This window comes from Sturnus vulgaris, chromosome 15, assembly GCF_052056855.1.
Source record: "Sturnus vulgaris isolate bStuVul1 chromosome 15, bStuVul1.hap1, whole genome shotgun sequence".
Taxonomy (NCBI): Eukaryota; Metazoa; Chordata; class Aves; order Passeriformes; family Sturnidae; genus Sturnus; species Sturnus vulgaris.
The window spans coordinates 7,973,692-7,986,508 of record NC_142257.1 but is presented as its reverse complement, the minus strand read 5'-3'; the positions used below and the strand labels follow the sequence as shown (position 1 = coordinate 7,986,508).

The following is a 12,817-nucleotide window of genomic DNA, read 5'->3' as shown; positions in this document are numbered from 1 at the left end:
TTGTTGTTTCTTGATTTGTTAGTTGATCTGAATTTAACATGGACTTAATCTGTATGGTGACCAAGGAAATGGTGAGTAACTGGTATAGATGCCACGTACAGCCACAAAGCCAGTGATGTGTAGGTGTAGCCCTTGAGCAGCCAACAACAGGTAACAAATCCACTGCTGACAGCCCTGAGGCTGTGTCACCCCTCCTGGGCTTGGTCATTTCAGCAGTGAACAGTGCAGAGCACAGAGCCTGGTCACAGATGAGAACTCACAGACACCAGACATCACCCTGCCTGTGTGGAGCACAAAGCACATTCCCACTGTTCTTCAGAATATTGGAGCAGGGCCTCCCACACTAGGTCAGCTTGTACAGGACAGGTTGCACCTGGACTGTCACATCCCTCTCTCAAGCCCTCTCTGGCAGTAGCTGCAGTAAGAGTAGCAATGAAGCAAGAATCTTAACAGAAGTTTTGGATCTACTCAGTGCACCAAAACTGCTTCCCTTCTGTATTCTCTAAGATCAAGGCCACAAAGAACCATAATACCATGCTTCAGGCTCCTAATTTCACCTAAAACTTCTATGCAGAACCCAGCAACTTGGTTTGAGCAAAGTATTTCCTCCAGACATGATCTGTTAAATCAAAAGGGCATAAAGGTGATGGCAATTATATCACTGATCTGGTTAGGATTAACCAGTTTTACAAATAAAAATCCACAGCTTACTTTTTTGAGTTTGTGTGGCTTCAACTTCTACCCATTGGATGAGTATTTGTATCTTTCTCTATTCAATTTAAAAACTTGTTAATAGAAAGTATCTCCTCCCTGTAAAGGAATCTGGTTGCTTCTTGATCTTCATTGTAAGCTGAACAGACTCGGCCGTAAGCCATCTTCTTCCTCTTTGAAAATTTTTTTTATGGCTCTCTGCTGCACAGTTGCTGTTTTTTTCAACATCTTAAAAAATGTTGAACTGTGGAATAGTTTGCAATTTTAATTGATTCCACAGTGGAATATGCAGATATCAAAATAATAAAGATGTTATTCATTACCCTGCTCTGCATGGGATGTGCATGAGAAGAGATAATTTAACAAAAGAGACTGCAAAGGTGAAGAGAAATAAGACAAGAGGAGAGTGCAGAGTTAGTTTACAGTTAAAACTATGTAAACCAAGAAGAAATAAAAAGCAAACGAACCCCACAAACCAAGACAATTAAATACTCCAAACTCCCAGTTTCTGGGAGCCCCAAGAGCATCATTATGTGCTCTGTTGTTTAAGAAGGGGCTTAAGCAGAGCCTTCCCTGTCCTGCAACTCCCTGCACTGAACATATTGCCAAAACAGGTTTTTCTGTTTTGAAATTCTGCAGCAGAGGCTTCCTCAGGAATTTGTGTTCCAAAGTAACAAAGTGCTCGCACATCTTCAGGCACAGACCCCAGAACAGGACCCAGAGGTGCTTCCTCTTGAGGAAAAAAGTTTCTCTTGATTGTAGAGGAAATAACCACAGGCAGTCAAGGTTGTTCTGTTTAGCCCCAGAGGTGCTGTTTCCATCACACCCACAGCAGGTAGAGATGGATGGAGCTTGGCTTTGTTTCCTGTGCAGGCTGCAAATCCTTCTGTTTGACCAGACAACAGACAGCAGCTTCTTTCATTTTTAGGGCTGCATCTTTTTTTTCTTTATTTTCAGCCAGTTTTTTTCACCCTTTTAATGTGCATATACAATGCAAATATGAAGTTAAGAGCCAAATCAGGACAGGGATTTTGCCCTCCATGCAGTAAGGCACACGAGGCTGGCTCAGTACTGTTAGTTCACACTGCAGCATGAGCAGGGAACACTGTCCATCCCCAGCTACTGTCGTCGGTACCTTTAGCAAATCCTGGTGTTACCATGCAGTGGTATGGGTTTGGGAGCTTTAAATTATTTTCCAAGTCCATAAATGTCAGAATCCAGTATAAAAAAAGGTCAATATATTACTGTCAAAAGTTTTTTTTTTTCCTTTTTTTATACAAAAATTAAAAAGATCAAAATATATCACATTATTTACATATTGTGCTTCATGCTTAGAGATCACTGAAAAAGAACACACAAACATTTTATTCAGAAAAATGCTCCATTCATTACACTTACAAATCTTACTGTTAATACTATAAGGATTGGCATTCAGATTTCTTTTAATATTAGTGGTACATCCAAAAAAATTACACAGAATTAAAGCCTTTGATATAGCAAGGGTATGCTCACATTCTGAGGGTTTGCAACCCGTTAGTGACATGCTGTTAACTCTAGCTGTGTCCACATACCACATGTTTACAGCTGGGTTTGCAATTCCACTCAGCTTCAGTGTCATACACTTGTTGGAGAATGAGGATTGTCCTACAAGTCTGGATCAAATCCTTATCTTACAGGAGGACACATCTCATTCTGCCAGGCTGCCAGTAGCACTTCCAACCCCTGGCTGCTCTGGGTGCTTGAGATGCTACAAACTACCTGATCACCTGTAGCCAGGGTGCTGATCTCAGCTCTGAAGCAGTGCAGTGGTTGTGAGTTATAATTACAATGGCAGAAGAGTCTTTGTTAGAAAAGAAATGTTTGGAACTCTGCAACAGACAACCCACTGTTAATTTAGCTGGGAGGGTATGGACTGAGTAAGTCACACGAGCACATGGTACAGCCTTTCCATGGGTGGTTCCTAAGCTTCTTTGGCCATAATAAAAGCCCAAGCAAGCCTGTAAAAAGGCATTCTACTGGCAGCGTTAACAATGATTTTTCATGCTTAGCAAATTTTTGGTGTTCCCAGTACCAGTCTAGAGCTGGGGGGAACAAGACCTGAAGCTGCTGGAATCCTGCTCTCCCAGGGCAGAATGTCATATCTGCAAGGCCTGTGAGCTGTTACTTAAAGCATGTGCAGCACTGCCAACAATCACTGTGCAGGGAGCAAAATTACTCAGGACCTGTTCAAGGATATACAATTATTAATGTTACTGTACCTTATGCCAACATCCTGCTACTGGCAGTCCGTCTGGTCCCTGCAAAATTGAATTTACAAATTCAGCTTTCCTGACAGTGACTTAGGTGTCAGACCCAAAAACCTGAAGCTCATTTGTCACAACAATGAAAGGCTTAGCAGCACTGTTAATTACCATGCAAAACCCATTTACTGTATATGCACAAAAATGAATATGCAGACAATGTAATCCACGTGTCACGCACAACACAAAATTAAATACACCTCAGGGTAAAAAATACAAAATTGGAATCTACACTTTTTTTCCTTTAAACAAAGAAAATGTGTACAAATACAAAGATTTGAAATCACAGTTCATTAACTTCATAATCTGCTTTATAAGGTAGTGTTTTTTGCAGTCAGACATATATATGGAAAGCATGATGTGGGAATGTGTTTTTTGTTAAAATGTGCTTTTCTGTTCGGGGGAGGTGATATACGTATTTTTTTTGTAGATGGTATCTTAATTGTGTTAAATTTGATCCTGCAGTACTTAGTTTCTTTAAGAAATCTTGAGTTGCTGAACTGAGAATAGGATGAGTTGTGGACTATGCAAAGGGAGTGAAAATATTTGTCTTGTTCCACTGGAGATACAAGAAACATACAAAAATCAGAAAGCCAGAAGAGCTCTCAGTGACCAGGAGGAGAACACTGGAAAGGAAGGAGCCCCTTGGAAGAGGAATGAGCTATGTTTAACCAGCTCTCTCTAGACACTTCAGAAGAAATTACTTCAGCTGCCTCTCCTGATGCTGGATTTTTTTAAGGCTCTTGGATCTCCGATTACATGAATTTCTGCATGCAGAGCCACAGAGAGCACACGGGCACTGACCCTTCCCTCAGAGCCACCTGCAGACTCACTAGGGGTGGGAAGATGTGGACGCAGCAGAGAGAACTGCTAGTGCAAATACAGGTCAAAATACAATTTTACATTTTTTACTGTAAATGTTAGTCATCACATTTTTTGTATTCTGTATTGATTTTATATGTAAAATAGCCTATGCCCAATAAAACAGATGCAGTGAAGTAAGGTAAGCCTCTCCAGCTACTCATAGTGTAAGAAGTCATGCTTTCCTGTAACCTTAGTTTAAAAAACACACATTGTTTTCTGCAGACACAATCAGTATTTTGGTCCATAACTATTAAAAAAAAAAAGGTAAAACGTGTACATTTGCCAGAGTTGTCTGGGGATGATGGGTATGGGGGACAAGATGCAGAGTGGTTGTTTGACCTAAAACATCCTGACCTGCTGTTAAACTACACCCTAACAGTGATGGTTAGGGGTTGATTTCTGCCCTGGACTATTTCTCGTGCACTCAGAATACTTATTTTGGCCATCATAAAACTCCACACCTTTCCACCATGTTTTACTTGAGTGACTCCAAAATGTCTCTTCGTGGCTGTGTGTGGGGCTCACGCTGATGCTCCTAGACTGAAACCCTGCAAGCCTCCACTGCACCCTGGGCTGCAGCACAAAGTCAACATTTCAACCAGTCTGCAAGTAACCAGAAGATGCACAAGTGCTTCACTGACTGATCATGTTGTAGTTAATTGGAGGAATCACCTACTGCAGTTTACAATGCCTTCAGCAGAGATGGGTCCTGTGTTTTCTGTATAGTTAAGATGGGACGTGCTTGGGAAATAGAACACCTCTGGGGAGTAAATATGAAGTTAGAGCAGGCCTGCTGTTAGGAATTGGTTTCTTGGACACATCTGAAAGTAATTTAATTTTTTGAAAGAAAAACAGCTTACTGCCCTTTTGTTTCTCTGAGGACAACTGCAAATCATCTAACACGCAACATTTTCTATGGTTAAAAAAAAGAAAATAAAACAATGACCTCTCTTAGCTAGTGGTGCAGAGCCTTTTGGGGAGCAGAGCACAAACCTTCTTACAAAAACCACTGGACTCAACCTGAGCTCTGGGCAGAGCTCTGTGCTGACACAGCAAAACCCTTCTGATGGCCAGAGTGCCATGGCCCTGCTCTGCAGGACTGGCCGTTCATTTGAGGAAAGCTTTTCAAATCCCAGCTGGGAATGGGACTCACAGGGCTGCAGCAGCACAGCCACGAGGGGAACCAAACTGGGCCATAGGTACTGAGAGAAACCACAACTAATTTTGAGCATCTGTCACCATAAAGGGACTGGCATCTCCTGCATGATCTCCCATGAATTGCACTCCTTATCTAAAGTCATTTTAACTGGGAAGAAAAAAGCACACACAACACATTGGCATCCTTCCCCAAATACCAGAGTAAAACATCTTGTTCCAGCTCTGCTGCCTTGTGTCCTTCCTCTCCCTGGAGGGGTTTGCTCCTTGGGACAGGCTTGGCCACAGCAGGAACACACACAAGCTATGCAAGAAAGAGCAGATCCTGTACCAAAGGGCAGAGCAGGCTCACCCTATCCAGTCCTGGCAAACCTGGTTCCCTTTTGCTGCCTGCAATGCTAGGATCTCCCTGCTTGGAAAAATAACTGCTTGTTGAAAATTAAGGGTAAATCACCTGACATGTCGAGAGAGGAAAAAATTAATTGCAGTTTACATTCAATCTCCAGGCAAAATAAAGCCTATTGACTAAAGGAGCTTATTGCTGGTGTAGTGGAACTACACAACAGCCTTGGCTGCCATAGCTGTGCTCAGAGAGCAAGGAAAAGTCACATGTTCAGAGAAGAACTGAGTTTTTGAATTGCCATGGAGCGAGCAGCTGGCACTCTTAATTCGGTGCCTCTGAACTAAGTTCTAAACAGTTACATTTAAGCAGTTTCAGTTCAATATTTGATACTTCTCATCCCCCAGATTCAAAGCATTTCAGGGAAAGGATCTCTCTAGTTTTAGTCATTGTATGAAGAACAGTAGTGAAAAGGAGGTAAATGTTACCATGTCAAATAACTTCTTATAAACAACTCTAGGTTTTTTTGTGTGTGTGTTTGTTTGTTTTTTGTTTGTTTTTGGTGGGGGGGATTGGTGGTTTTTTTTTGTTTGTTTGGGTTCTTTTTTTTGTGGTCTTTATCTAATGAATGAGAGGTTCTGGAAGTGGACTTGGGAGATCCGGCTTCCCCAGACTCAAACACTTAGGAGTTTCCTGGAAAGCCCATTGGGGTATGTGCACTGCGGCGGTGGCCCGGGATGTGTCTGGGAAGGGACAGCTCTGAGCCACAGGCAGAGAAACCAGGGGAGGTCTCTTCTCCCAGAGGCACTTCTTGGCAGCTTGAGGAGCTCCAGCTCATGTATCACTTATTCTTGGCAGAACTGTGATGCTATCAACCCCAGCATGCTTCCCCAGGCTCATGTCTCACTCAGTTTGCAGGGATGGAGCTGGCCTTGTTTTCAAATCACCTCCCATCCCCTGCACCCAGTTACTCCCTGATTTCAAACATGCTCAGAGGCCAGGCCGGCAGCTTCACACTCTCCTGAAGAGCTCTACTGAGGTCCATTGTTTCTGACGACAATAAGAAGGTCTTTACACAAAGATGCTTTATTTTTACTGCTGTGGCTTCCTCCCATCTGGCCAGTGAGGAGCCCTTACAGCAAACAGTGAACTTCCAGCAGTGCAGATAAACCATTATGAAAAGTGAGAAAACAATAACCATCTGCTCTGATTTACTGCGAAAGAGAGAACTCCCAAATCCTCCCTGCTCTTCCCTGGCTGCAAAACTGTGTCTCCTTGTCAGCCCTGGCAGCCCGTGCTTAGGATGAGTGAAATGAAAGACGTACCACGGGACAAGGCTGATCCAGTCCGGGAGGGCCTGGTTCCCCCTTCTGTCCTTTGGCCCCTTTTCTCCCCGGTATTCCTCGTTCACCCTGTCAGCACAACAGGAAGATATCAGGAGCAAGGGGAAGAAACACCTTTGCTTCATGTCTCACAGCACTTGCAGAGTCCAGTCCTCACCCAGAGTAAGGACACTTGCACTAGTACGACCTCAGCTGAGTAGTGAAATCACTGTGAAAATCTTCAGTTTAAGCTGGGTGGGAATATTGTAATAGATAATTTTATAGCAGATTGACTAAATGAGCAGTTTCTGCTCGAACTCAGGTTGGTATCTGACAGCAAGTGGGAGCAGCAACTTCCAGCTATTGCCCTGTGTTGAGCTGGGTTCCTGGCTTCACCTGGGTATCCTTTTGTTTAAAGGTCCCTATAACAAAACCTTTGACTTGAATCCATTTTTGAGGTCTATAAACCAAAACCAGCGATTCTTTGCAACCTGGAGCTGTCAGGCTGCTCCATTTCCCACAATGGTTGGGCTGTGGTGGGAGCAGGCTTGCAAAAACCCTTCCAAGTGGTTGGAAATTAAGTGCCTGCCCTGCGCTGGGAATGTGCAAATCCTTGGCTGCACAGAAGGCCTTTCAGCAGTGGCTCCCAGGGCAAGCAGTACTGCCTGCCAAAAGGAGCAGCCTGTCCTGCCCCACGAGCATCAATACAGCCATAACCCACTTACCTTCTCCCCTCTTTCACTTCTCTCTCCTTTCTCTCCTCTGAGACCAGGGAAACCCTGTCACCACAATTTTTAGGTGGGAAAAAGGAAAAAAAAAAGATTTTGTAAGTTTAGTGTGTGAATGGCTCAGTTCAACATAAGCCATCAGCCTGTCCTGACATGGTGAAGAATGACATTTTCTTCCTGTTGACTTGATATGTCAGCAATTTCTTGGAAAAACTGGAGTGCTTCACCACACCCCAATAACGTTACAGCTATTAGAAATTTTCATGTCACTGAATCCAATACAAATCTTCTCAGTTGGAAAGGGAAGCCCTGGCAGCACCTTTTTGTGAGCAGTTCCACTGTGCAGTGGAAGTAGCCCAGCAATGGATCTGAATTCAGCCCTTTCCTACAGCCATCATTCCATGGGCATTGTGTTTAAGAAGGAACAGTCTATACAGTGTTAGCTATGTATTTTCCTAACAATCTCAAATTATGTGTGTGTTACTTGTGTTTCTACCATGAATAATTAATGGTTTCCATACTCACATCCAATCCTGGCTCCCCTGGCTTTCCCTGCAGATGTAAAAATAAAAATTAAGATGTGCTGTGTTGAGTTTGGTGTTGCAGACAAACTTAGATCCAGTTGGTTTAACACGGTGGTGGGAGCATGGACTCATGCAGGAGCCACTGGGATTGGAGGCTGCTCCTTTGCCAGGAGCTGGTCCAGCTCTGCAGTTCCAGCCCTGCAGATTCCCCACAGCAGGATTTTACAGCCCCCATTTTAGGATTGCACCCCAATGTCCCTGCTCTTCTCCCACACTCATGATTACTGATTACCTTTTCTCCTTTGGTACCAGGCAAACCAATGAGCCCTGGAGCACCCGGGAGACCCTTAAATTAAAAAGAAACAAAGCATTAGGATTGTTTCCTGTGAGACAGGTTTCTCTCAACAGCCAGAGATGAAATTTGGGAAAACAACTCACAGCAGGTCCGGTGTCACCTTGGTCCCCCTTTTCACCACTGTCACCTTTTTCTCCCTTTGCACCATCCAAACCCTGCAGAAATGAAATGGATGAGCCAAGGAGACCTGGCAGCTCTGCCCAGGGCAGCCCCTCATGCACCCATCACCTCCTACCCTTTTTCCGGGGTGCTTATACCCACACTACTGTTGATGTTTTGCTCTTGACCACATCATATAAGAAAATGGCTGAAAATACAGGTTTTAAGCCTTTTGGTTTGGAAACCCTGACTCTCACCAGCCCTCAGGACTCTGTGCTGGAGGAGGGTTTTGGATTGCAAATGCTTGGAAGGAAAAATGGCTTGTTTTCCAAAATGCCAACTGCTGAACAGTGTAACCAAGGGATGTGTTGTGACAACAGTGACAAAAAACTCAGTCTCCAGAGCTGACAGGCCTTTGTGAGCCAGAAAATAATGCACTGGCAGCTGGGAACCGGGTGACATTTAATTTATTGACTTACTTTAGGCCCTTGGATTCCTGGAGGACCCTGTGGGAAAGACAGTGGTGCATTTGAAAAAAACCCAGAATTTAAAAACATACCCTAAACTTCCCTTCCTAAACCATTTCTTGCTCAAATTACAGGCTGACAATGGTCAAATACTTCTTTTCAAGACAGGTGGCAGTTTATTTTGTTCTCCAATGTCAAATCAGAGGGCAGGGGAATTGAAAAGGAGCATTTTGTGTAACACAGGACAATAAAGCTCTGCAACACAAGTGGGGAGTGAGAGCCCCCAAAAGCTTTGCTGAAGAAAGTGACAGGAAGCTCTGGGGGTGGCACTGTGCCACTACAGCCCTCCCCACCTGGGCAGGGCTGAGATACCTCCCAGGCTGTGAATGCCACCTGAAATGCCACCTGCTTTTGAAATCTCTCAGGGTGAATCTTGGACCCAGCAAAGGCATCCCAGCCTTCCCAATGTCCTTGACAGCTCCTTTTGGAGCACTGTAGGCACAAAACTCCTTCGATATCTCCATTAAAAATGCTCTGTGTGTCCATCATCATCTGCATGCTCTCCCAGTGCAGCTGATGGCAGAAAATGTAATGCCTTGGGTGAATTTAAGGGAATATACACACTGTCATGGTGGGGAATGGATTTTCCATTCCGCAAGATTTTATATTTTCTCCCAAGGACCAACTTGGATTTTTGCAAAATGATCCATAAACTCTGATGTACTCTCCTAAATCAGGTGCTTTAATTTCTGCAAAAACAGATCAGATTGTAGCACTTCCCTGACTTTTTCCCAAATTCAAAACAGCCCACAATGATTAAACAGAACAAACCACCCTTGTCCTTATCTAATCACATACAATAACAAATCTGCAGGAATCCCTTCCAGAGTCCTACCATAGGGCCAGGTAATCCGGGGGGTCCAGGCTCAGGTATGATCTGCAGAAGGGAATGAAACAGCACGTTAACAAGGCTGGGCAAGAGAAGATGGTTCAGGAGAGGAAACCTCACAAAGCCCAGAATCATAATTTAATGCCCAATTAATTACAACAGCAGCATCCAATATCTCAACCACCAATAAAAAATCTACAGTAACTTTGTAGCGCTAAGTGTGTGAACTGCTTTTCCCTAATGAGTAAACCTCATTTAGACACTTGAGAAAACAGTTGGGTTTTGCTGATGGATATGAGACTAGTGTGTCTATCCTGCACCCTCCAACTTTGCCTGATCCTGTGTCATGAAAGAGACTTTATGTTGCCAAGATCTTACATGATTATTCTGTAGACATGGTGACCCAGTGTCTCCTTTTTCTCCTTTGTCTCCTTTCGGCCCTTCTGCTCCCTGAAAGATAAAAATGTGACACTGATGTGGTGCATCTTCCAGGAAAGCAAAAATGAGAGAAAAATAGGTTTGTGTCCCTCTAAACACCAGCCTTGGCTTAAGCAAAGCTCATGGTCATCTCCAGGGGACTTTGAAGAAATATTTTCTCCTCCTTGATACATTCTGAATAAGCTGAATAGAAACGGAAATTCAAAGCTCCCACATCCACCAGCTCCACAGTAAGGGGGTGTGGAGAGGTCATTGCTTAAATCAGTCAACCCAGCCCCATTCTGAGCATTTGCAAAAATTGGTGCACTAAAGAACCAAGAGCAGAGGGACAGGGACAGACAAAGGGACGTACCGGGGGACCTGCTGAGCCCATTTCTCCTGTCTCTCCTTTCTGCCCCATGATCCCCATGCTGCCCTGGTCACCCTTTGCTCCTTTGGGACCCTGCAAGTTGAGAGAAAACAGCATGTTTAGGAGAAAACTCTTAAAATAACCCCCCACAACAGCCACTTCTGCCTTTCTGCTGTTTTCCTCCACATTGTGAGCTCATGAGAACACATTTTAACATTCAACCTCACAGATGCCAATTTTGAGGGTGCAGCAGAATTTGGCTGGGCTGCAGGAGGGATTGCAAAAAGCTTTGAGACAGCATCTGATGAACTGCTTGTGAAAGGAGCCCCTTTAGCTCGGCAGACACAGCCATGAGCAGCATCAGCACGCCCAGAGCAGAGCAGGGGCTGCAGGCAAAGGGCCATCAGGAGACACAGCTGCTCCCTGATGCTCCACTGCACTGCAGAGCTCACTCCTGGCAGGCTGCATTTGCTTTTCACAGACACACAGCAAACTTCCTTTCTTTTCATTTGGCTCCTGGCAGGGCCTCGCTCAACACAGCCGTGCCTCACTCACCTTTTCACCGTCCATTCCAGGTGGACCTGGCAAGCCCAGCTCTCCCTGAAGGGAGACAAAGAAAGGGGAGCCCACGGTAAATTAAAAATTTATCTCGGGAAAGCATTGTGCAAGGAAATGAGTTATTCATACACAACTGTTCTGGTTGTGGGTTTGCCACTGCCAGGCTTAGGAGCAAGGAGGTGTCAGTGACCCACCTGCATCACAAGCTGATCTGAATATTGGCACAGAAACCTCAAAAGGCACCGAAATCCTGTCTCATACCATTCTTTCAGGAGATACTTTTCTACAAATTACACTCTTCTTTTTAAGAAACAGCTTGCTGCAGGTTACAGGCTATTTCTTGTGAAGCAAGAGGGCAGCAGGTCCTGGGACACATGCTGGGACAGTAAACAGCACACAGGGAGGGTGGGAATGAGGGTGGCTCAGCACAGCCATGGGACTGCCAGCCCCTCTCACAACTGCTTCTCCCACTTCTGCCTCCTGCCACAGACAAACGAGGCAGTCTCAGAGGAGCTGGAATTTCATCTGTCAGGTGTGGAACTGGGACTGGACTCGTTTCTGGGACAGCATCCTCTGGAAGAGGCTGAAGGCTAGACACAGGTCAACAAAATTTTGGCTTTTGTGTGAAAGCCACCTTTTTTCAGCCAGAGAAAAGGCTAAATAGTGCACACAGCCTCAAACTCCTCCACAGACAGCTTCAACTGCCTTATTTTGGCTTGGGAGACTCTTTGAGTCAAACCAACAGACCATGTTTCTTGGCAGAGGTCAGGCTCACCTTGGAACCTGGAGTGCCTTGGGGGCCCGGTGGCCCTGGGGGACCTGGTGGACCCTGAAACACAGAAAAAAAACCAGGCTTGATCATGACTGACATGAACATGGTATTCTATCCTCATGCTGTGGGCACGAGCAGCTCCCAGCCACGATCTGCCAGAGACACCCAGGTGAGCAGAGTTGCCCAAATGCTGAGATGAGCTCAGCTGACACAGAGTGACCGAGGTTCCTCTGCCATGGGGTTGTTCATGCAAAACAGAACACAATGGGAGTGAGTCAGGTGTACAGCTACAAAGACGTGTTAAGAGCCAAAATGCCTTTAGCTGGAAGCGGGACCTCAAATCTGATGATCTCTTTGCATCCTGCCTGCTCCAGCCAGCCAGCCTGGGAAGCAGCATCCTGCTGAAAACAATGTCAGCCAGACAGGGAGGTGCAATTAAAGAGGGAAAGAAAGGAGTTTGTGTGAACAAAAACAGCAGAAAAACCTTGCACACTTCAAGAAGTTATTTTTCCTGGGCACTGCTGGATGCAAAGACCACAAACCACCTTGAGATGATGAAATATTTTCCAGCTTGCAAATTATTTCAAGCAGCAAAATTTGTGGTCTTGCTCAGATGAAAACCAAACCAGTACCATATCCTGGAGCACCTTTCCCCATGGCTGCACACCCAAATGCTGTTACACTTAGTCCCACTGGAAGCCTTTCCAGAGCCTTGTCCATGAGACAGGTCAGTGCACAAACACGGTAAACAGTGAATAAGCAGGAAAACAGCAAAGTTAGTGAGGTTCCGTGACATGCCCCTGCATGCAGAACATGGACAGAGTCTGGGTCCAGCAGATGAAGCCTCCAGACATTTGATGGAACCTCTCCAACCACTGCACTACACAAACTCCACTCCCAAAGCTGCGTGCCACGCGGACATCTGGCAAACGGAAATTACCAGCAC

The 12,817-nt window shown here is 45.0% G+C and overlaps 1 protein-coding gene across 1 annotated transcript in view; it reads right to left on the bottom strand.

Annotated features, from left to right (window-relative positions):
- Positions 1 to 2,914: 2,914 nt before the first annotated feature.
- Positions 2,915 to 12,817, bottom strand: part of COL23A1 (collagen type XXIII alpha 1 chain) — a 173,249-nt gene continuing 163,346 nt past the window's right edge. Inside the window, exons 17-28 of the mRNA XM_088174022.1 lie at positions 11,875 to 11,928; positions 11,097 to 11,141; positions 10,545 to 10,634; positions 10,133 to 10,204; positions 9,761 to 9,802; positions 8,878 to 8,904; positions 8,383 to 8,454; positions 8,237 to 8,290; positions 7,946 to 7,972; positions 7,418 to 7,471; positions 6,696 to 6,782; positions 2,915 to 3,008 (exon numbers count right to left, since the gene is read on the bottom strand). Coding sequence (XP_088030148.1) covers positions 2,961 to 3,008; positions 6,696 to 6,782; positions 7,418 to 7,471; positions 7,946 to 7,972; positions 8,237 to 8,290; positions 8,383 to 8,454; positions 8,878 to 8,904; positions 9,761 to 9,802; positions 10,133 to 10,204; positions 10,545 to 10,634; positions 11,097 to 11,141; positions 11,875 to 11,928 — 672 coding nt within the window. The 3' untranslated portion in view covers positions 2,915 to 2,960. The remainder of the gene's footprint in view (positions 3,009 to 6,695; positions 6,783 to 7,417; positions 7,472 to 7,945; positions 7,973 to 8,236; positions 8,291 to 8,382; positions 8,455 to 8,877; positions 8,905 to 9,760; positions 9,803 to 10,132; positions 10,205 to 10,544; positions 10,635 to 11,096; positions 11,142 to 11,874; positions 11,929 to 12,817) is intronic.